Genomic DNA, 24,429 nt, shown 5'->3' on the forward strand with positions numbered 1-24,429 from the left:
TTATGTATATTGCATAAATGCCTAGTGACTCCATTGTGCTAGATCCAGTGCACACAGACGAAACAGACACAAATAGCTCACAAGCCAGGATATGTCTAGATTCATAGCGACACTGTACGCAACGGTACTGCCAGATCGATCTGCAAGTGACCGCTTCAATCCACCCCCACAAAAAGAGTAGTGCTGCGGAAGTAAATGCGTGGTTACGCAGGTGGTGTCGAAGAGAGGGCTTTGGATTCTTCGATCATGGAATGCTGTTCCAGGAAGAAGGATTACTAGGAAGAGATGGGATTCATCTAACGAAGACAGGGAAGAGTATCTTCGCAGACAGGCTGGCTAACCTAGTGAGGAGGGCTTTAAACTAGTTTCGACGGGGGACGGGGACCTAAGCCCAAGGGTAAGTGGGGAAGAGGGACACCACAAGGAAGCAGAAGGAGGAGGGTGCAGCAGGGGAGGCCTCCCGATTCATATTGGGAAAGTAGGCCAATCGGCTACTTATCTCAAGTGCCTGTACACAAATGCAAGAAGCCTGGGAAACAAGCAGGAGGAACTGGAAGTCCTGGCACAGTCAAGAAACTACAACATGATTGGAATAACTGAGACTTGGTGGAATAACTCTCACGATTGGAGTGCTGTCATGGATGGGTATAAACTGTTTAGGAAGGACAGGCAGGGGCGAAAGGGGGGAGGAGTTGCACTGTATGTAAGAGAGCACTATGACTGCTCTGAGCTCCAGTATGAAACTGGAGATAAGTCAGTTGAGTGTCTCTGGGTTAAGCTTAGAAGCAAGAACAATAAGCGGGATGTCGTGGTGGGTGTCTGTTACAGACCACCAGACCAGGAGGATGAGGTAGATGAGGCTTTCTTTACTCAACTAGGGAAGGTTTCCAGTTCACAGGACCTGATTCTCATGGGAGACTTCAATCACCCTGACATCTGCTGGAAGAGCAATACAGCAGAGCACAAACAATCCAGAAAGTTTTTGGATAGTGTCGCAGACAATTTCCTGGTGCAGGTGCTGGAGCAACCAACTAGGGGCCGTGCTTCTCTTGACCTGCTTCTCACAAACAGGGAAGATTTGGTAGGGGAAGTAGAAGTGGGTGGCAACCTGGGCAGCAGTGACCATGAGATGGTCGAGTTCCGGATCCTGACGAAAGGAAGAAAGGAGAACAGCAGGATACAGACCATGGACTTCAGAAAAGCGGACTTTGACTCCCTCAGGGAACTGATGGGCAGGATTCCCTGGGAGGCTAATATGAGGGGGAAAGGAATCCAAGAGAGCTGGCTGTATTTTAGAGAGACCTTATTGAAGGCACAGGAGCAAACCATCCCGATGTGCAGAAAGAATAGCAAATATGGTAGGCGTCCAGCTTGGCTTAACAAGGATGTCCTTGGCGAACTTAAACACAAAAAAGAAGCTTACAAGAAGTGGAAGCTTGGTCAGATGACCAGGGAGGATTATAAAAACTCTGCTCGAACGTGCAGGAATGAAACCAGGAAGGCCAAAGCGCAATTGGACTTGCAGCTAGCAAGGGACGTGAAGGGGAACAAGAAGGGTTTCTACAGGCATGTTGCCAACAAGAGGAAGATTAGGGAAAGTGTGGGCCCCTTAGAGAATGAGGGAGGCGACCTAGTGACGGAGGATGTGGAGAAAGCTGAGGTACTCAATGCCTTTTTTGCCTCTGTCTTCACAGACAAGGTCAGCTCCCAGACTGCTGTATTGGGTGGCACAGAATGGGAAGGAGGCAAACATCCCGCAGTGTTGAAGGAACGGGTCCAAGACTATTTAGAAGGATTGGACATACACAAGTCCATGGGGCCGGATGCAATGCACCCGAGGGTGCTGAGGGAGTTTGCTGAGGTGATTCCAGAGCCATTGGCTATTATCTTTGAAAGCTCGTGGCAACTGGGGGAGGTCCCTGAGGACTGGAAAAAAGCAAATATAGTGCCCATCTTCAAAAAAGGGAGGAAAGAGGATCTGGGGAACTACAGACCAGTCAGCCTCACCTCAATCCCTGGAAAAATCATGGAGCAGATCCTTAAGGAATCCATTTTAAGGCACTTGGAAGAGAGGAAGGTGATCAGGAACAGTCAACACGGATTCACCAAGGGAAAGTCATGCCTGACCAACCTGATTGCTTTCTATGATGAGGTGACTGGCTCTGTCGATGTAGGGAAGGCGGTGGATGTGGTATACCTTGACTTTAGCAAAGCTTTTGATACTGTCTCTCACAGTATTCTTATCAGCGAGTTAAAGAAGTACGGGTTGGACGAATGGACTATAAAATGGATAGAGAACTGGCTAGAGCATAGGGCTCAACGAGTAGTGATCAATGGCTCCATGTCTAGCTGGCAACCGGTCACAAGCGGAGTTCCCCAAGGGTCGGTCCTGGGGCCAGTTTTGTTCAACATCTTTATTAATGATCTGGAGGATGGGGTAGATTGCACCCTCAGCAAGTTTGCGGACGACACTAAGCTGGGGGGAGTGGTAGATACCCTGCGAGGTAGGGATAGGATACAGAGCGACCTAAACAAACTGGAGGGTTGGGCCAAAAGAAATCTGATGAGGTTCAACAAGAACAAGTGCAGAGTCCTCCACTTAGGAAGGAAGAATCCCATGCACAGCTATAGACTGGGGACCGACGAGCTGGGCAGCAGCTCTGCAGAAAATGACCTGGGGGTAACAGTGGATAAAAAGCTGGATATGAGTCAGCAGTGTGCCCTGGTTGTCAAGAAGGCTAATGGCATATTGGGCTGCATTAGGAGGGGCATTGCCAGCAGGTCACGGGAAGTGATTATTCCCCTCTATTCGGCATTGGTGAGGCCGCATTTAGAATATTGTGTCCAGTTTTGGGCCCCCCACTACAAAAAGGATGTGGACAAGTTGGAAAGAGTCCAACGGAGGGCAACAAAAATGATTAGGGGGCTGGAGCACAGGACTTATGAGGAGAGGCTGAGGGAACTGGGCTTGTTTAGTCTGCAAAAGAGAAGAATGAGGGGGGATTTGATAGCGGCCTTTAACTACCTGAAAGGGGGTTCCAGGGAGGATGGGGCTAGACTGTTCTCGGTGGTGGCGGATGACAGAACAAGGAGCAACGGTCTCAAGTTGCAGGGCGGGAGGTCTAGGTTGGACATTAGGAAAAAGTTTTTCACTAGGAGGGTGGTGAAGCACTGGAATGGGTTACCTAGGGAGGTGGTGGAATCTCCATCCTTAGAGGTTTTTAAGCTGAGGCTTGACAAAGCCCTGGCTGGGATGGTGTAGCTGAGGTTGGTCCTGCTTTGAGCAGGGGGTTGGACTAGATGACCTCCTGAGGTCCCTTCCAACTCTAATATTCTATGATTCTATGATTCTATGATTGGAGGGCATTTCCAGTCGGCACAGTGTGGTGCGGACGCTGTGGTGAGTAGAAGTTAGGAAGTCGAAAGGAGATACGCAAGCTTACTCTACAGGCCTTACAGAATAAAACAGACAGGGTGGGAGAAACAAATGACTATTCTCTCCTTTTTACAGATGGGGATTGATTTACGGAGAGATTAAATGTCTTGACTAAGGTCACAGAGGGAGTTTCTAGCAGAACTGGGGATCTGAACGCAGCTCTCACTGGTCCTAGTCCAATTTCTTCACGCACATCTACTCTTCCTCTTTTCATTATTAACCAATTGTATGTGTGTGTTGACAATTAGTTTATGGCTTTGATTGTAACTGACCTGACACATAAATTGCCGATTCCTTTTCTTGATTGAGGTGGCTGTTCAACACACAACAGGACAACTTCTGGTTTGAATTTTGTATTATGATGATTGTAGTTTGTGCTTCAAACAGGTCATCATCCATTTGGGATGTTGTTTGAGAGATTGATGGTAGATGCTGTCCGCTGGGATCTCTCCATAGCACCTGGGGCTCTGGGTACCAACCAGTGGATTGACAAACCACCCGGATCCCTCCTTTCTGATAACCCTCAACAGAGAGCTGTGGATCAGAGCCTAAAGCTGGAGGAAAATGAGATACAAATTAGCACATTGAATTAACAAATGTATGAATATTCAACATAAAAGATCATGTTTTAAGCCATCGATAGAGGAAATAAATGGATTCTGATTCTGAATTCCTGGTGCTCATGGACATAGTAAATTATGTGAATTTAAAAAAAACAGTAAACCCTGGTTGAGTGGGGGGAAAGACTACCCGTATTATAGTGCAATAGGTTACCATTAGGCTTCATTCATTTAGTGACTGATTGCAGAGAGCTGTCAAGTGAGTTAACTCACTGCACCCAGATGCTCCTAAAAGACATGGAGTGAGTAAACTCACTGCCTTTTGTTGTGTAATTGGACTAGGGGCAAAGACACAGAGACTAGGGACTGCTGTGTGTTAAGCAGTCAGTTCTAGCTCTGACTCCTGTTTCAGGGGCAAGAGGGCTGCTTCTTCACTATAGAGTAGAGGTGCCTGGCCAAGTCTTCTGTGGCAGTGGGTTTCCTGCATGCTAATACCACCCCTGCTTCAGCAAACAGGATTCTTGTACTTGTTGCAAATCGATAAATTACCCTGAGGCTATGTCTACACTGCAGGATCGATTTTGCGGGTTCAATGGAGTGGAAGTAAAGACTCGCTCAATTAAACCCGGAAGTTGACTCTGTAAATCCATCCTGGCAAGTAGTGTAGTGCTGTGTCGACAGGAGAGCATTTCCCATTGGCGCAGCGCAGTGGAGATGCCGCGGTAAGTAGGCGTAAGGAAGTCGACGGGACATACGCATGTTACTGTACGTAGCTCGTGTATCTCCTGTTGATTGCCACCAAAATCCACGGACAGTGTAGACCAGACCTAAGAAAATACTGGGCTCTTGTGTCACTAATATCTGCTCCACACAGGAAATTGACTTTTAAAGTCCTGGAAATCAGATACCAGTAGATAAAGGGGAACAATAGTGTCAACGAAGATCTACATGCAAAATCCCTATTGCATTATTTCATAAGTGAAACTTGAAGTTTCTCACAGAGTGAGTTAGGACAAGACTTTGACCTAGTCTATACTAAAACTTTTGCCGGCACAGTTGTCAGTCAAGGGCTTGATTTTTACCAATATAACTGTGCTGACAAAAGTCTTAGTGTAGATTCAGTTACACCAGCAAAAACATCCTGTTACTGATTTAGCTGATTTGTTTATGCAACTGGTATAAGCTATACCAGCAAGAGTTTTGACAGTATAAACTGTGTCTACACTAGGAAGGATTCCTGGTGTAGCTATCCTAGTATAGCTATCCTAACACATCCTTTCCATTGTAGACAAGGCTAATCTGGTGACCTTTTTTTTTTTGTTTTGTTTTTTTTGTTTTTTTGGACTATCCTTAGTATGTCCATGCTTTGGAACAGGGATGTGAAATTTGGCAGAGGGGTCACCTTGGTAAAAGGGATGTGCCTTTTGCCATCCCAGTGAAAATTCACCCAAATTTGACCAAATGATGTATCTTTGAATACTCTCCATTTGCACATGCTCAGGAGAGACTTGTTACAATGCCACAGCAAAATTTTGCAGTGATTCCCTGTGCACTGACCATGCTCCTGCCTGGGATACCAGGGGACTGAACAAGAGTTTTCCGACAAATGCTCTGCGTGTGCTGTTGTGGGTCAGGCCAGAGCGAGGCTCCAGAACTGAAAGCAGGAAAACTATCTCCCCATTTGGTTCAGTCCCCCCCTCACCCCACTGGCCCGAAGCAGTGTGCAGGAGGAACCTACTTGACTTGAATGTAAAAGGAACCAGAGCTGGACCTGGAGGGTGGGGGGAGTAGACTGGGACATAGAGCCTGGGGAAGAGGGTGGAGATTGGGACTGGAGAATGGTGGAGGAGGGGAAAGGCAAACAAGCTGAGAGTTGAGGTGTGCAGGCTGGAAGGAGGTACAGGGGGTGAATGAGGGAGGAGACTGGGATAGGCTGAGCAAGGAAAATAAGCCAGGGAGGTAAACAGGGGGAGATGGAGGTGGATATAATGAAGACCATGAGCCCAGAGAAAGAGGGACTGGGGATGGGAGCTGAGGAGGAGAAAGACAGTTTAAAAGAGGAGCTTGGATATGAGGGGACTAGAAATGGCTGGGCAAAGAGACTGACGATGTGTGGACTGGATGTGGAGGCAGAGACTGGGAGCAGATGAGGAGTCCAGTAGGGGAGACTGGCTGGGTACAGAGACTGGGACTTGGATGAGAAGCATGAAGAGTGGAGTTTGGAACAGGCTTGCTCAGAAGAATGGATCTAGGATGATGAGCCAGGTTAAGGAAGAGACAGAACCGGGAAAGGTTGGAAGGGATGGGGCAGCAGGGTCCATGCCCACTAGAGCACACAGCCTTCCTGAGCCTGGCTTGGAGCCTAACATTCTGAATTACACCATTCCTCTGCTGTCAGTGAGCACCTATGAAACCCACTGGCAAACATATCTCACCCCTCTCTGCGTGGGCCAGCACTAGCTGGTGATAACTTACTGTTGCTATCAGTTACTCCATCAGCTCAAGTGGCAGAGACCCATGTGGTAGATATGAAGGTTCCAGCCTGGCTGGTGACCAGTGTGCGTTTCGATGTGATGCCACTTGATAGAATTTCTGGTTTTTCAGTTTGCCTTTTTTAAAAAGAAATCTAGGAAATTATACACACTGTCTCTCACGCGCGCACGCGCACACACACACACACACACACACACACACAAGTAGAGAGGTCAGTCTCAAATCTGGCACTTGCTCACCCCATTATGTTCATGATGTGTACAAGGACCATTTCTTCCCCTAGATTTTTGAAAATGAGAAATAAATATTGTTTTGCTGCTGGATTATTGTTGGTGGTTATTGATATATTGATTAGTGGCTGAAGGAGGATTATTTTCATAGAGTACTTAGCGCTACTAATAGATGCTTCTTTTAGTGGATAAGTATAGAAAGAAAGAAAGAACGAACATTTTAGGAAGTAACATGCAAATGACACATACTAACTGCCAATACAAAAAAAAAAAAATACAAATACAAGCTACTGACCTGTTACTTTCAGTTCCAATGTAGCTTCATTATAAAACGTTAAGGACTCAACAAAACACCTATATTGTCCCTCGTCAGAGGGTCTGATATTGTGTATTCTCAATGAAACACTTCCATTGGTGATGCTGTCTTTCAGAAATACTGTCCTTCCCCAATACTCTGATGCCTGATCTTCAGTCTGATCCTTCCCATCACGATACAGATGCACAGCTGAAGATAGCTTGGATTGGAACCATATCACTTCCATGTTCTCAGCACTCATCCTAGGGGACAAGTGACAGGGTAGCACAATGTCCTCACCCACAGTGGCAGTGACAGGATGGTCAGGTCCAATGACTCTAAACTGGGCTGTGAACCAGAACACAAAGAAAATAAACTCAGAGGGAGAAGGAGAAACTGATATAAATTACACACAAACCAGGTTCTAGTTTATATATTTTCTATTCCGTGGAGTCATTGCAGTGTGCTATGAACGGGCAGTGTTTCTTGAGTTTATATATGAGGTTATCAGGAATAATGCATTTGTATAACTAGATATATACAGACCTTTTTAGAAGTGTTGAAATGTGTTCCTGCATTATCTGCACAAACAGTCCAGACCAGAGGTACTGTACACGTTACTTTTCTGACAAGCATTTCCCAGTGCCAGGTTTTGATGTGTTATTGTTAATTATTACCATTTGTGAGGTAACATTTGGAAAAAAGCCTAAATACCACTGAAAGTTAATGACACTTAGATCCTTAAGTGTCTCAGAGCCAGATTCACAAAGGCATTTAGGCACTTAGAGCTGCAGAGAGACACCTAGTGGTGCCTGGGTGCCTAACTCCTATTGAAATCAATGGGAGTTAGGGGCCAGATTCACAAGGGCCTATGACCTTGTCTACACTAGAAAGATTTGTCGACAGTAGTTACATCTGTGATAAAAAAGCATGGTCGTTGCAGCACTCGTGCCTGTCCTCATAGCGCTCATTGTGCTGCCAAAAGCGCGTCCACACTTGGTGCTTTGTATCGACAATGAGAGCAGTGCACTGTGGGCAGCTATCCCACTGTGCAACTTGCCACCTTCTGCTGCTAGGAATTGTGGGAAGGGGGAAAGGAGCATGGTGCAGCATGGTACTGGCTCAACATCCCATGATGCATTGATTTCCGTCCTATCATTCATTGCGTTCCTGGCTGCATTTCGTGCCATTTTTCAATGGGCCCCCATTTCCTGCATGCCCACCATCTCTATCTGAAAGGATGGATCCTACACTGCCTCCACTGTTGCTGTCAGCGTTCTGAACACATCACAGCTGGTCGCACAGTATATCATGAGTTCTGAATTGGAACAGGAATCCGAGGGGTCTGACCTGCGGTGTGACATACAAACAAACAGCACCAGATTCCTTTTTGCATTCACAGAGCATCTGCACACAGTGAACCACCACTTTGGGGCACATAAGACAAGCACTGAGGGGTGGGATATATTGTAATACAGGTCTGGATGATGAGCAGTGGCTGCAGAACTTTCAAATGAGCAAAGCCACCTTCATGGAACTCTGTGAGGAGCTTGCCCCTGCCCTGCAGCGCAAGGACACCAGAATGAGAGCTGCACTCTCAGTGGAGAAGCGCGTGGTGATCGCCCTGTGGAACCTGGCAACTCCAGATTGCTACTGGTCGGTTGCTAATCAGTTTGGAGTCGGCAAGTCCACCGTTGGAGTTGTGTTATTGCAAGTGTGCAGGGCCATTAATTGCATTCTGCTACATAGGACTGTGACTCTGGGCAATGTGCGTGAAATAGTGAATGGCTTCACAGCGATGGGATTTCCTAACTGCGGTGGGACAATAGATGGCATGCATATCCTAATTTTGGCACTGGACCATCTTGCAACAATACATCAATAGAAAGGGGTACATCTCTCTGGTACTGCAGATGCCTGTAGATCACCATGGGTGTTCACTGACATCAATGCAGGTTGGTCAGGAAAGGTGCACGACACTCGTATCTTCAGGGACACTGGCCTGTACACGAAGCTACAAGCAGGGACTTTCTTTCCAGACCAAAAGATTCCAAGCATCAGCTTCCAAACACTTACCAAAGCTCCCCTCTCCTGCATCCTGAATGCCAGAACTGTAGGGCTGGGGCTGGCTGCAACCTTCCAGCGTCAAGAACAGGTCCTGACTCCTCACCAAAACTACAGGTCATCCCTCCAACTCCACCGCCTCATTGACGACCTCTTTGTTGGGATTGATTCTGGTGTGTGTAGGCTCTAGGGCCACGGAGGTATTCATGGGTGTCCTGGGGGTAGATGTTGGATCGCTGCTGAGTATTGCATCCAGCTCTTTGTAGACATGGCAGCTCTTTGGCTCTGCACCAGAGCGACAGTTTGCCTCCTGCCTTCTGGTAGCTCTGCCGCACCTCTTTGATTTTTGCTCGGCACTGCAATGTGTCCCACTCATAGCCCTTCTCCACAATGGCACAAGAAGTCTGGCCAAAGATATCAAAGTTCCTTTGGCTGGAGCGGAGATGGGACAGCACGGCCAACTCTCCCCAAATGCCAATCAGGTCTAGGCGCTCCAGTGTGGTCCAAATGGGAAAGCCTTTGGTGCATTGAGTGGCCATGGTCAGCTGGGAAGTTGAGATGTGAGCTCTCCAGACCAAGCAGGAAGTGGAATTTCAAAAATTCCGGGGACTTTAATGGGGAGGGGTGGGTGGCTGCAGGGCAGCGGCATTCAAACTGATGGCCAGGATGGGCATTGTGGGACACTTCCAGAGGCCATTTGCCATGACATAACCAAACAGCGGTGTTTACATGATGCTTTTTCAATAGAAGTTGAGCGAAAAAAAGTGCTGCTCCTCTCGTCAAGGTGGTTTTATTTTGTTGTCAAAAGTGCACAGTTTTGTTGGCAGAGGGGGAAGGAGTTATTACAGTGTTTACACCAGCACTGTTTTGTCAAAAAAAGCCGACTTTTTTTGACAAAACACTCTAGTATAGACCAGGCCTTAGGCATCTACACCCAGATCCTCAAAGGAATTTAAACTTCTAACCTCCACAAAAAGAGTTAGGAGCCTAAATAACTTTGAAGACCTGGGTCCTAACTAGGGATGTAAAAATTTGGTTAATGAGCAATCTGTTTAAATGGTTAAAAACTCTGAGCTCCTTCCACTGCGAGGTTGGGGGGGAAGGGAAACTAAGCAGAATCTTGTGAGTTTGGTTCTTGGAGGGGAGACAAAAAAATGTTCAGGTCAGCCTGTTAAGTGTTTGCTGATTTACTGCAATGACCTGCTCCCTTTGTAAGTTTAAATAATAACACACATTGTATACTAGCTGTATAAATAGTTTTAATTGTTTAAAAGTGAAAATAAAATGGTTAAGGAAGGTTAAAAGTGCATAAAAAGTCTGATTAAATTTTTTTAAAAACTCAGAGTCAGAGTTCAGAAAATGTTGCACATTTCATTTCCAACTCTTTGACTGCTGATTTTGATTAAGAAAAGTTAGCATATTTTCATGTTCTGGTGTGAGTCTTGTGCGCAGACCATGAGCAGTAAGGCCAGCGTTGGAAAACACATGTTCCGCAGGCACTGACGATCCTGGACTGCGCAGGTAACTCTTTGCCAGCCTGGAAAGTGCTGAGCATTGACCTCCCCCCACTCCCGTGGACTGCAATCCAATGAAGGACATGGGCTCCTTGTAGTAATTTTCCAGTTCATTTTCCACTGCATTCTCCTCATTCTCCTTTCCAGTATAATCTTCGCCTGGGAGCATCATTAGAGCACTCCTCTCAGATACACATCTTTTTTTCCAGCGCTGGCTCTGTCCTTGGCTCCCTCAGTTCAGCACTGCTCATGCTTGGAATTGGTTCAGCTTCAGCTGCAGCACTCTGAGGTCCTTCTATAGAAGCAAGTTGCAGAAGCTTAGATTTAGCAGCGATCTGGATGATAAGCGAAAGAAACCGCACATGTTTATGGTGTGGATCTAACAAGGAGTCAATGAGGGCAGGTTTCTCACTTATGGCAGGATCATTGGGTTTCATTCAATGCTCCACAGAGCGATGAACAGCAGTCTTGAAATTAGCGACTTTCCGCTTTTCGCCAGGACCTCCGCTTCTGAGGCAAGTTTGGACAAGACTGTTGCAAATGGGATAAATGTTTGATATTGAAATAGACTGTTCGGCAGATATGGCAGCTGTCGCACATTTCAAAGTGGAAAGTAGTGGCAAGATATCTTCTATTAATTGCCAGTGCTCACCTGGCAGCTGAAGTGCTCGAGCATCAGATTGCTCTGTAACAAAACAATCTGAAAGGACAGTGGTTATAGCCCACCTCTGCTCGCTGAGTCTTTTGAACAGGTCATATACTGCGAGTTTAACCTGATTGGATCAGATGGTGTGGCTTAACCTGAAGCTGTGTTTGTTTTCTTTCAAGTGCTTTTGCAGCCATGGAGCTGTGATGGAAGTGAGCAACTAGTCTGCTTGCAGCTGCAACAACACGACCCACATTACTCGAAGAAAACCCTTCATTTATGGCTAGCTGCAAAGTATGGGCAAAACACTTTACAGATTCCCATGGAACATACCTCTGTGTAATGTGAGCAACGTTGTGCTCGCGAACGTTGTGTACGCACACCAACACATGACCTGCCAGACCCCATCTTTTCACTGCAGTATTTAATTTTTCAGCGAGGTTTGCTATTCTATGTCATTCTGCCAAACTTTCGATTTGTAGGATCAAAGATTCCAATTTTCAATATAATGGCAGGTGACAGTCATGTAGCTCTCTGTAGTCAAAGCTGTCCAGCAGTCAGTGGTAGTAGCCACTGTAATGGCGTTTTCCAGTTGCTCCCGGAGAGACTTCACATGCTCTTCATAGAGCGTTTCTAGTCGCGTGGTTACACTCTGTCTCACAGGCACCTGGTAATCCGGCTCTAGAACACCCATCAGTGCACGAAAACCTGTACCCTCAATGGCACTTACAGGCAATATGTCTGTAGTGATAATGCTGCACAACAACTCCGTTATTTTGTGGCACGTTGCGCGGTGCATTTTCTTGCGCTGCCAGAAACAAATGCTTTCAGTGTTATTTGGCTTTTGTTTTCCTTTTCACATGAAGCAGAGGGATGTTTCAGCTTCAAGTGATTTAGCATTGCTCCAGTGCTGTTTGTGTACTTCTGCTCTGAATCACACAGCTTACATTTGATGGTGTTTTCTGGGAGTTTTGTAAAATAATTCCAGGCAGCACTCCTTTTCATTCACTCCATTTTGATTGACAGTTAAATGCTCACATTATCCTGTTACATCCCTAGTCCTAACTCCCATGTTCAGTGGCTGAATCGGACATTTAGGTGCCACTTGTATTCACACATCCCTCCTCACCTAACTTTGGAGATGCCCAAATTCCCACAGTGCCTCCACTATCACTGTAAAAGTCCCCTTGTGCAGACATGGTCAACTAGTTATATACAGTGTTGTCTGTGACCCGTCCTGTGCCCAGGGCAGCCACCTGATAATGCCAAGGTCAGGGCAGTCTATAAAAGGAGAGCAGATTCGCCCAGCACTGGTGGGTGACACTGAAGTCAGTCTTCCCAACCAGCCACAAACTGCGCTTCTGATTCCCCCAAACCAGTTATCAAGAAGTCAGTACACAAATACACATAGTCCCCTTTAGTGCATTCCAGCTTCTGGCTCCCAAATCAGCACCAAGTCCAGTAAAGAGACCAGTTATTTAAACTCTGTGCTCTTTACTAAAAAGGTTCCTCCTGACCCCAAAGGGTCAGCCACAGTATCAGTTCAATATAAGTTTGGATCTTACCTAAACTACCACGCTGCCAGCCAATCCTTTAGTAACTAAAACTAAAGGTTTATTATAAAAAGAAAGAAAGAAACCATAAGAGAAATGTTAAAGGATTAGCGCAATCAGATACATACAAATGATTAAAAGTCCATATACATCAGGTTTCTAGAAGAATTGTGGAGTTGCAGGCTTGTATAGTTCCTCTGATATACATCCAGTAACTGGATGGGTCTCAGTCCTTTGTTCACAGCTTCAGTTGCAGATGACTTGATTCAGAGGTAGATAGGTGTCTGAAGCTGGGTCCTTACTGAAAGACTGGTGACTGAAGACAAAATGGATTCCCAATGCCTCTGCCTTATATACCCTCTGGCCCTGGCCATGAGGTTTGTAGAGTTTTACAGGAACCAAAATGGAGTCCAGAGTCACATGGGCAAGTCCTGGTGACTTATCAGGTGTATCCCTGGCTTTTTCCCCTGGGCCCCTTGCACCTGGGAATGTCTCAATGGGCCATTAAGCAGGCCATTGTTCTACATCCATCCTATCTGAGTCATTACTCAGACAGCACAATTTGAAATACAGATATATCAAATATATCTATAACTTCCATTTCACATATCACATATGAACATAAGTATTATCATATTACTTAGCATATTACAACCTTTCTAACAGTACCTGACATGGCATATCTTACATGAATTATGATTTTGATATATTGATGTCAAACCATATGTTAAATGCCCTCCACAATTAACCAGCGTGACATTGTCAATTTAGTCATTGGTTGGAAATTTAAATTGCAATAGAAACATTAATACACCCTTTAAAAGCATATGCAGTATATGATAAAATACTTGTACCTGAACAAGCATAATGTATTTGAAAAGTATGAACAAAGACTAGTTGTTGTTTTTATGACAATGTCGGCACATTCATTTCAGAGATGTAGGGCAACCTAATAATTTCAAATTATGATTTGTAAGGGTCTCCCCTGACAGCTGGTGATTAGCCAGGAGTGGTGGTGGGGGAAGGCTCCAGGACCAGACTGTATTTACATGAACACACCTTCTCTGCCTAGGTCTTTGTTATATTTTTTTCAGCAAGAGTCCAAAAGGATTGAAATCTTGGAAAAAATAGAAGATACACTGGAACTGATGTTCAAATTAATCCAGTCTGGGAAAACCCACTGTCTTTCTCATGAGTGATCCTTGGCTATTGTCTTAAAATTACTGCAGCCATGATTGCTGGAAAGTATCTACCAAAATGGGACAGATCGATGTAGTGAGGCTGGTGGACTACTTTTGCTACTAAGTTCCGAGAAGACTAATCACCATTCTCTCTTGTAAGTCTACTGTTGAAATTAGTTGGGTCATTAAACAATGTCATTCAGGCATCTGCTACAACAGAAGTAGATCTTTGATTGATCCAAGTGTAGCTTCTATTGTTGGACAGAGAGATATCTTGAAAATGTACTAAAAGAAGCAAAGACTTTAGTCCAGAAGTTGACTAATGAAGGCCTTATATTGAATCCTTAAGTGAAAAGGACAAGAAATGTTTGTTAAGACAGCTGAAAAGTACAGACTTGATTCTTACAAATCTGCAACAGTGACTTCTGGATTCTACTCAACCTCTATGTAGCTTTTACAGATGCCTGTTTTATAAAACGCCACCAGTTGAATGGAATGAAACACTACGAGCAATGGGGTTGCCATGTGATTAGGATAAAATAGAGAATTTGAACACAGAGTGGAATATCATATGACAAACGAATGAAGATTTGATTTCAACTTCTTCTTTATCATCACTAGTGGTTAGACCAATCTTTGTGCTGTTTTTTCTGGGAAGAAAGAAATAAAAATTCATCTCTTGCTACTCCCAAGTCACAACAGCTACAGTTAAGCATTCTTTTTTCTCATTGAATAGAATTTTGTGTTCTGAAAGAAGTTGCCTTCTGCCTGATCATGAGCATATCAGGAAGGACTGGAAGTACTGGACACACAAGAAGTCACCAAAGATGAACACATTGTATTCAAGAAGTCCATTAATAGAGTTGTGGAAAACTACAATGAGAAATCAAGAAGGATGTAGATGTAGTTCTTCTTAGTAGGCTTGAGTAGCCAACTTTAATTTCAGTGATGATTTTAAAACAAGTTAAATCTAATAAAATGGTCATAAAACATTTTTCAGTTTTTACTATGGTGCCATGCAGCCCACCTTCGTCGTCATTGTCTCACCCCTCCTCAGCCCTCACCTCCCTGTATATTCGAACACCTCCCTAATTTCAATTCCTGGGGAAAACACTGCTGAGGGTGGATATGATAATAGTCTGTAAAATCATGACTGGTGTGAAGAAAAAGTATTATTTACCACTCCATATAATACAAAAAACAGGGGTCACCCAATGAAATAAATAGGCAGCAGATTTAAAACGAACAAAAGGAAGTACTTCTTTGCACAGTCAACCTGTGGAACTCATTGCAAGGGGATGTTGTGAAGGTCAAAAGTATAACTAGGTTAAAAAAAGAATTAGATAAGTCCATGGAGGACAGATCCATCAAAGGCTATTAGCCAAGATGGTGAGGGATTCAACCCCATGCTCTGGGTGTCCCTAATCCTCTGACTGCCAGATGCTAGGACTGGATGACAGGGGATGGATCTCTTAATTGCCCTCTTCTGTTCATTCCCTTTGAAGCACCTGGCTTTGATCACTGTTGGAAGACAGGATACTGGGGTAGATGGACTGCTGGGCTGACTCAGTACAGACATTCTTATGTTCTTAAGTCCCTACATCCTAAACATTGGGCTAAAATGTAGTAAGGTGAGCTGCTTCTCCTCCACCAGCATTTTTTTTTTTTCGCTTAGACACCTAACTCCAGGAGAGAGTTCAAAGCTGTGAATCCTATGTAGAGATAGTCATCTAACTCCTGTTGGAGGGAAGCACCTAAGTACCTTGGAGGTGCAGGGCTTAATACCACCCCCTCTCCTCAGCATTTCCCTTAGGCCAACTCAGCAAGTTGGCTCTTTTGGATGCCATTCTCAGTAGCCTCTCTCTCCCCATTCATTGCATAAGAAGCCTAGGTGCCTAACTTCTGGATTTGGCTGATTGCACTAGGTGGCAGGGTGCCTAAAGGCTAGGCATTGCCACTATGAGCATTGCAACACCTACGTCCCTTTGTGGATTTAGTCCCATGGTTCCATTACACCAGCTTGATAAAGTTATGCTGGCACAAAGCTTGCCTAATGGTGTGCAGACTCGAGGCATCTGTGGGTACAACCTTGTACAGAGGGTATCTGTGTTCTAAGTGTGGTGATCTGTCACAACAAACTAATGTCTCCTCAGCATCTTCTCACGGCAAGCTTAGGTAGCTCCTCCCTCAGTACGCTGACTTTTGTGGATCCCACACTCAGGAGCCTAACTCTTCCGATGCATTTTATAGGGAACTGGGGGCTAGATTCAGAAAGGGAATTAAGCACCCGAATAACTGCCACTTTAGGCGTCTAAATCCCAGGAGCAGGCACCATTGATATTCACAAAACCCTAACTCAGCTGCCACCTAACTTTGTAGGTCCCTAAACTCACTCGGCACCCATGTTTTACAGTAAAGTTTCCAAGGTGCGTTTGTTTCTGCCCATGTATCACTGCTCCATTCTAGGCAGCTGGGTGACTAAACCCTTGAGCCACCCAGGAACCTTAGGAAGATCGGCACTTCTCTTTCCAGCTCTCCTGGGAGGCCTGCTCTGGTCAGCATGCTTTGCGCTCACCTACCGGATCAGGCCCTGCAAGTGAGATCATGCAAATTCACCTGGGAGGGGAAGGGAAGGAAAACACATCCCTCAGGTGGGCATCTCCCATTGGCTAGTTTAGGTGACTTCCCACTCAGCCAGCTGGCCTTTGTGAATCCCATTCTGAGGCACCTCTCTCTTTCCATTCATTGACTAGGGAGTCCGAGCACCTAACTCTTCGGCTGTCCGTTGTACTTGACGATGACTGTAGAGGAGAGAAATTTAGCACTTGTTAACCCGGTGATGAGTAGTGAGTCCAGCATTTGAAATAAAGCATCTGTGACGGTTTGGGCAGAAGAAATTGGAGAGCTGCTTGATATTATGCCATTGAAGATGGTGCAGTTGATACGCTGCCCCTCTGTGCGCATCAGCTGCCAGGATTATACTCTACAGATCTCCATTTACATCTGTCTCTGGCAACTTCTTTCCAGTTCTCTGTTAATATTTGCTTTCTTCAGGTTTCTTTTCAAAATGTGCTTGAAGTGCAGCTTTTGCCCTCCTCTTTCGTGTTTCCCTTCCTTGAGTTCACCAAAGAGGAGAATCTTTGGAAGCCGATGATCCAGCATACGGACAACATGTCCATCTCATCTGTGCATCTCATCTGTGCAGCAATACTGGGCATGCCAGCTCTTCTCAGTACCTTGGTGTTTGGAACTCGATCTTGCCATTTAATTCCTAGAAGCTGCCGCAGATGTCTTAGTTGCAGGCTTGTAAGCTTTTTGATGTGTCGCCTATATAGGGTTGTTGTTTCTATAGGATACAGAAGTGCAGTCAGTACCACAGCACAATAGACCTTCATCTTAGTTGCTGCAGTGATGCTGTGCTGATACCAGAGACATTTCAATAGTCTTCCAAATGCTTGGGATGCTGACTGAATGTGATGTGCAACTTCTGCATCAGGGGTGTTATCATTAGCAACTGTGCTTCCTAGATATATAAAAGTGTTGACACATTTAAGGGATTCCCCATTGACAAGAACTTCAGTTTCAAGAACATCACTGCCTACATTTTGTCTATTGGATGGCTAGTAAAGAAGTTTAGTTTTACTGGTATTTATCTTTAATCTGAATTGTTTTGCTGCTGACACAAAGTGAATAGTGATCTTTTGGATGTCTCTGAGTGAATGAGTAACTAGTGCTGAATCATCTTCAAAGAGAAGATATTTAATTAATTTTTCACCTTGGAGCTGACACATAATCTAGTCGAGTTGAATAGCTTCCCATCGCTTCTAGTGCAAATATAGACTCCTAAACTGAGGTTTTCTGACATCATAGTGAGGACACCAGCTAAGAGCACTGTAAAAAATGTGGGAGCAAGGACACAGCCTTGTCTCACACCATGGCATATTTCAAATGAGTAAGCAACGTTTCCTGAATTCTTGTATTATTTGAACACATTGTTCTGGACAGCCAGATAATTTAAGCAGCCTGCATGGGGTTTCTGTATCCACCGTGTCAAAGCCCTTGGAAAAGACAACAAATACTACAAAGAGGTCTTGATGTTTTTCAACGGCCTTTTCTTGTAATTGCCTCTTAGACAAAATCATGTCATTGGTTGATTTTTTCACACAAAAGCCCAACACTGGCTTTGTGAATCCCAGGGATTGTCTAGGCACCTAGAAGTTAGGTGTTCTGATGCACCACCTCCATGACTAAGTTCCTGTGTGAATCTAGCCCTGGATGCCTCACTCGGGGATGTGGATTCCACTAGATGGCAATGAAAAAACCCTCCCATTGACTTCAGCGACCTTTGGCTCAGTCTCTAAAGGAGTTCATCCATTGTTGTTAATCAGGTTCATAGTTTGGGATCTTTTTGGGCCCAAAGCTGCTTTTCCCACCTCAAGATTGTTCTGCATCTTGGAAAGTTCAGCGAGTGCAGGATGTGGCATCCTATTGCTTAACCCCGTTCCCCACTGGGAAAACCTTCCACCTGAGTTCTGTGATCTGCTGTGGCTCACAGTATATTTCTGGTGCAATACAAGGGGTTGGGTTTGATATATAAAGACACAATTGGTTTGGTCTTGACCAACTTGCAGACCATCTCTCTCCTCATAGGACATGGTGAAAGCTAAGGTCAACAGGGTGTGTGAGCTGACAGCCCCAATGGCTTCAGCAGAAGGGAGATGGTGGCAGGGCACTTGCCAGGCAAGGCCCTGGAGGGCAGCATTCAGGTCCTGTGCTTTGGTTCAGCATGTTGCCAAGACTTTAATGAAGGGAGAGGGATCATGAGACAGTAAGTCAATAATGGAGAGTGGCATTATGTACAGGGTCCTGATGAGGTTCAGAAGATCTTTGTTTATAGATCCATTTTCCAATCTGTGGCAATTTTTGTTCAGTTCTATATAAAAGACTAGAATTAGGCAAATTTTATAAATCAAACCAAACAAATACATTCTATAAAAGCGTGCGCCGTAGGGGATTCCTACCTGAGACCAGCTGGTGAATGTGGAAATCAAAGAAGAAAATGATGAAGGCATGCAGAGAGGAGATGATTGAGAACCGGCAGCAGAATGAGGAAACCATCTTCATTGTAACTTCAATTGCAAAACAGGAAGCGGGGAAAAAAGATTGTGAGTATAACATTCATTGTGGCAAACAGGATATTGGATGTTAAGAGGCAGATGATTATAAACAGGACATACTAGATTTTAAAAAGAGATAAATACACTGTTAAGCAGACTCATGTTAACATTTTGGAACAACAAAAACCATTTCATAGTTGAGATTCATAGACTCAGATTTTCATAAATTATTAGAAGAAGGTCCATTAGATGATCCATTTGATCTATTCTAGCCTCCTGTATATCTCATCCATAATTTCACCCAGTTACTCCGGTATCGAGCCCAGTAACTTGTTCTGGCTAACACCTATCTTCCAGAAAGGCATCCAGTCCTAATCCGAAGAGACAGTCTTGATCAAAGGATGGAGAATCCACCACTTCCCTTGGCAGTTTGTTTCAATGCTTGTGATATGAGGAGATCAGGTTTTGCACTCACCTTGTGTGTGAGTAATGCAAAGGGGAGCGTGCATACCTTGATGACCCTGTCTGCATCATGTCATTTCAAAATTGTGTAGTGTGTTGTAGTAGCAGGGCAGTGGAGTCGGGGAGTGTCTTACCATAGGAATTGTCAGTAGAGATGTAAGATGTCATGGGTTTAATGTTGAGCAGGGGAAAATACAGGTTTAGATGATATCCTGTGTACAAGTGTGAAGTGGTTGTTAATTTCATAAGTGTGGTATTCTGTCAGGGAGCAGGCTAAGGCTTGATCTACACTTAAATGTTAGACTGACATAGCTAAATTGGTCGCTGGTGTGAAAAAACAGCTGCTGAAGCATTTCAAGTGTAGACTAGCCCTGTGTCTACACTACAGGATTATATCTATGCAATGTAGCTATTGTGGTACAGTAACCCTAATGTAGATGTACCTGTGTTTGAGCCCTGATCAACACTACAAACTTATGTTGGTATAGCTACATCACTAAGGGGTGTTGTTTTGAAGATGTAAGATAAATAATACCCCTGAAGAAACAAATCCTTTTAAAAATTCTTTTGCTAACATGAAAGAACAACCTTGAGTTTTTGCAGTGAAATAAAGATGCACCTCTTTTTCTTTCCTAAGTTTTTAAAGGTATTTCAAGTTTTAACAAGTGCACCAGTTTTTAACGATTTGCCTAAAGGTTTTTGCTTATGTAAAATAGGCTATTTTAAAAAAAATTTAAACCAAGGAAAGTTTTGGATTTGTTAAAGACACCTGTGAAAGTTATATTAAGCTTCCTTATTCTGGATGATACTAAGAAACCAGCTTATACAAAAACTTTTTTACATTTAAATGGAAAAACTAGTGTTTTATCACCAAGAAGGCCCCTTTTTAACTGCTTGAAGAAGTAAGATAAACCCCCACACTGGTCATCTGAAGAAACAGAGCTCTAACCCACTTCTTCCCCCTCTCCCCTGACTTTTTTCCCATCCATTTAACACTTTTACTATCATATCAAATTAAGAATGAGATGTAACAAAAACTTTTTTGTATGCAGCAAGGTCTATTTGAAGCAACAAGCTTTTTAAAAAGTTGTCCACTTTTGCAGTGAAAGCACAGTTACCATTTACAATAAGAGTAAAATGTATTTAACATGTCTTTAACTGTTTAAATTGCCTTAATAAGAAGAATAAAGCTATATTTTATAAACATTTTAAAAGACAAAAAGCATGGCTTTGTGACTGCAGAAGGAGTAAGATACATATGTCCCTTCCCCTGTTATTTGAAGCTGTTAAGCCATGGCTTTGTGACTGCCTGGAGCTTTGAAAAAACAACCCTCCATTTAGCACTTTTGCTATCATATCATATCAAAGTATAACATGAAAAAAACAGCATTGGTCATTTTTGAATAAAATGTAAGGTCTTTTATGTATGCCATGAGGCCTATTTGAAAAAACAAGCTTTTTAAAAAGCTGTTAACTTTTGCAGCAAAAGCACTGGCTTAACATTAAATAATGTAAGACTAAAGAGATGTTAAGTTTACTTAATTTTCATAACTAAATAATTTCACAAAGATTTTAGTCTAAATAATTTACACAGCAAGATCTAAACCTGTTTAAAAGAGTGTAAATTGTAAGGAAAGTTTTAAACGTTTAGGGTACAGTTCAAACACCCAAGTGGAGGTGGGCGGCTGCAACCTGTATCCTGGCTGGGAGTGGGGACCAGGCGGGAGGCAGGGGGCTGCAGCCCAGCAGCCACCCTTTACGTTTTGCTGCCCTAGGCAATTGCCTACTTCATCTATGGCTAAGGCCGGGCCTGAACAGGGTGAATCCTAATTGTATGGACAAATTCTGTTCCTGTGCTGGATTTATATAGAAGCTGTGGACCAATCAGGACCCCCAGCATTCTGCCAATCTGGTTCCTGGACTGGAGCCCTCTGTCAGAGTTCAGCTTCTGCCCTAGCACCTGTCAGCCGGTCACTGGGTAGCTGGTTGGAGAGAGACACACACAAACACACACACACACACACACACACACACAGACAATGTGTGTTGGGGGACAGTGAGTGTGTCTGCACACTTCGCTGTCTCTTTAAGTTCAGATAGCAGGAGCTGGAAGCAACCAATCCTGAGGCAGAGCCTGCTGCACAGACAGCTCACAGCTGGTGTCCCTCATCCCCCACCAGCTCAGCAGAGATTTGTCCCTTCCGTGGGAGGTAGAAGAGGGACACAGCCCTGGCCTCCCTCCCTGGCTCTGCACAGCACAGCAGGAGTTACACCCCTCCCCTGTAGTTTAGGGCAGGACCTAGTTTGCTGCTGCTGCTGTGGAGTGAGCTTTCCATTGAAAACCTCCTGGGCACAGGTGTGCACAGCACATTACATTAGGGTGTGCACCCAGGGAACTTTCGGGCCACACTGGATTAAAATTTACTTACGCTCGCTGCCTTACTCTCCGCCAAAAACTCTCACTGCGTCATCTGTTTCGGCAGCAGCTGGCAATGTCTTACATGCTGCCGAAAAAACTACTGGGGTCCTTATTTTCGGTGGCAGCTAGTGGTGTCATGCTCGCCGCCGATAAAACTGCCGGGGGACTTCTGTTCGGCAGCAGCTCACGTCGCATTACGGTTCTGTCGAGCCCTGCATTAGGGTGTGCTTGGGCACACCCCGTGCCCACGTCTATGCTCCTGGGGCTTTAAAAGGGGAGGGGTAGACGGCTGCAAGGCAGCCGAGTTCAAACTGCAGACCAGAGCCCTCACGATGGGCATTGGATAGTCCGGTGGCCATTTACAGCAATATAACCAAAGGGCAGTGTCTACACTCATGCTTTGCCACTTAAACTTTGCCGAAAAAAGCTCTACGCCTCTTGACAAAGTGGTTTTATTTTATTGAAAAAACAGGGAAGTTTGGTGGGGGGGGGGAGGGGGGAGTGATTGAAGTGTGTACACCAGCACTGTTTTGCTGAAAAAAAGGTGACTTTTGTCGACGAAACAGTCTAGTGTAGACCAGGCCGCAGCTTCTCAGAGAAATGTTTTCCATATCACACATTCATTTTTGGCCCTTCTTGCCATATGGCACCGTAATTTCCTTTTTATAGAATCTTTCATATCATTAAGACTTCACAGAGCTGAGAATGATGTAATTACACCTGTCTGTGACAGGCACCTTGCAATGGAATTAACTTGTAATTAAAAATCAAAGCTCATTAAAGATGACAGCAATTCCCTACCTTGTATTTGTGGGCAGCCTCCTCTATGGGAACCACAGTGTGAGCTTTGTCATATACCATGCAGATGGAGCTTTGGTTCTCTTCACAGAACAGGTTGAGAGGTACCTGATGTTCCCCACACAACCTCTCCCCTCCTGCTCCCTTTGGTGCCTGTAAATTCAGCTCTTTGGCTATTTCTAGGACATTTTCCAGCTGCCTGAGGTTTCTCTGCTGGGCAGGTTTTCTGCCTCCAGGGCAGGAGATGTCTGTATCCGATTCCTCCCAGCACTGGGTGAGTCCAGTTCAGCAGAAATTGTGCCCCCAGTCTCTAATCACTGGGTCTTTAAAATAGTCCATATAGATGAGGAAACTAGTTTCATCCTGGATGTTTTTCCACAGGGTTCTCTGCAGCCATGGCTCCCAGTGGACAGTGTAACAGGGTTAGTTTCACTTTCCTGAGCTCAGAAATATGTCCAGCCTGCAGCAGTAACTGGGTGTTTCCCTGCCTGGAACTGACTCCTGTTTACTGAGCTGGAAAAAACACCCTGGCAACATTCCAGGCCTAGAGGCTTTTGTGAAAAATGTACCAATTAGGCTGTAATTCTGCAAGCAACTCGTGTGGTGGGTCACTGGGGCTTTACTTGGCGATCAGTGCTCAGCTGTGATGATGAGTTTGTAGGAGCAGGGTCTGTGTGTCTAAGCAGTGATATTAAATTCACAAGCTAACCACTGGGTAAGGTGTAATCGATGTTTCCAAGGGCTGATTCTCATTTACACTAAGGCTGCTCTGGATCAGTGTAAGGTAATATTCCCAATGTCACCAACTCTTGTGATTTTATCATGAAGCTCACAACATTTAATGTGTTTCTTAAAGCTCCAGATCCTGGAAGCAAGTGATGAGATGAGAGTCTTCACTTTCATTTTCTAAACAAAGGAAGTTTCTACACCTTGTTACTACAGAGAAAAATTTAAAAATGGAACCCAAATGCAGCCTAAAGGCCTGAGAAACCAGAAAGAAAAATAAAAAGAACCCAATATTTATTATGAATTATTATTTCTATGTAACCCTTCTGCCAGACAGAGTCGGCAGCAGCAAGGGCCAGGTTCTATATCTAGGGGTCCCTGTCAATGATACAACATCAAACTCGCTCAAGCCCTCACCCAGTCACCTTGGAAATTACACACTATCCCCTGGGCGCCCCCAAAGGGCAATACTTCCCCTCTCGTAAGCACAGAGTCTGAGTATAGAAAGAAACCTTTTAATAGCAAAAGAGAGGTAACACAGCACTGGTTTGGGAAACAGTGCAAACAGAATTCATGAACTTAATGAGCCAAACCCATCCCAGAGTACGGGGCGTGTCCTTCGCTTCTCCCTTCCTTCTTTCTTCTTTCTCTGGTAGGTGATAAGCTGATAAGGTGATCATCTCCCCCCTCCATAAAGCACAGACCCTGCTAGCAGTGTCTGCCTCTTTCCAGAGCCTCCTGCTCCTCCTCTTTCCCCTAAGGCCTCCTTTGTCCCTCGGCTAGGCTAGAAGCCATGGTAAGAGCCATCCAGGGAGCCTGGGCCACTGTGAGGAGCACTGGGATCTGACTGGGGAATCAAAGCCCCTTGGGACACTTTTCTGAAAAGCCTCAAGAGCTGGAATGTTACCTGTGGGTTCTTTCCAGCTCAGCAAGCA

At 44.7% G+C, this 24,429-nt stretch overlaps 1 protein-coding gene across 1 annotated transcript in view; it reads right to left on the reverse strand.

The window, feature by feature from the left end:
• LOC137161874 (butyrophilin subfamily 1 member A1-like) overlaps positions 1–23,195 on the reverse strand; it is a 38,913-nt gene extending 15,718 nt beyond the window's left edge. Inside the window, exons 1-4 of the mRNA XM_067561390.1 lie at positions 22,772–23,195; positions 18,994–19,101; positions 7,015–7,362; positions 3,709–3,990 (exon numbers count right to left, since the gene is read on the reverse strand). Coding sequence (XP_067417491.1) covers positions 3,709–3,990; positions 7,015–7,362; positions 18,994–19,096 — 733 coding nt within the window. The 5' untranslated portion in view covers positions 19,097–19,101; positions 22,772–23,195. The remainder of the gene's footprint in view (positions 1–3,708; positions 3,991–7,014; positions 7,363–18,993; positions 19,102–22,771) is intronic.
• Between the last annotated feature and the right edge of the window lie 1,234 nt (positions 23,196–24,429).

The sequence above is a fragment of the Emydura macquarii genome, unplaced genomic scaffold, assembly GCF_026122565.2.
Source record: "Emydura macquarii macquarii isolate MOO-44397 ecotype Brisbane River unplaced genomic scaffold, CSIRO-AGI_Emac_v2 contig_2393, whole genome shotgun sequence".
NCBI classification, from domain to species: domain Eukaryota; kingdom Metazoa; phylum Chordata; order Testudines; family Chelidae; genus Emydura; species Emydura macquarii.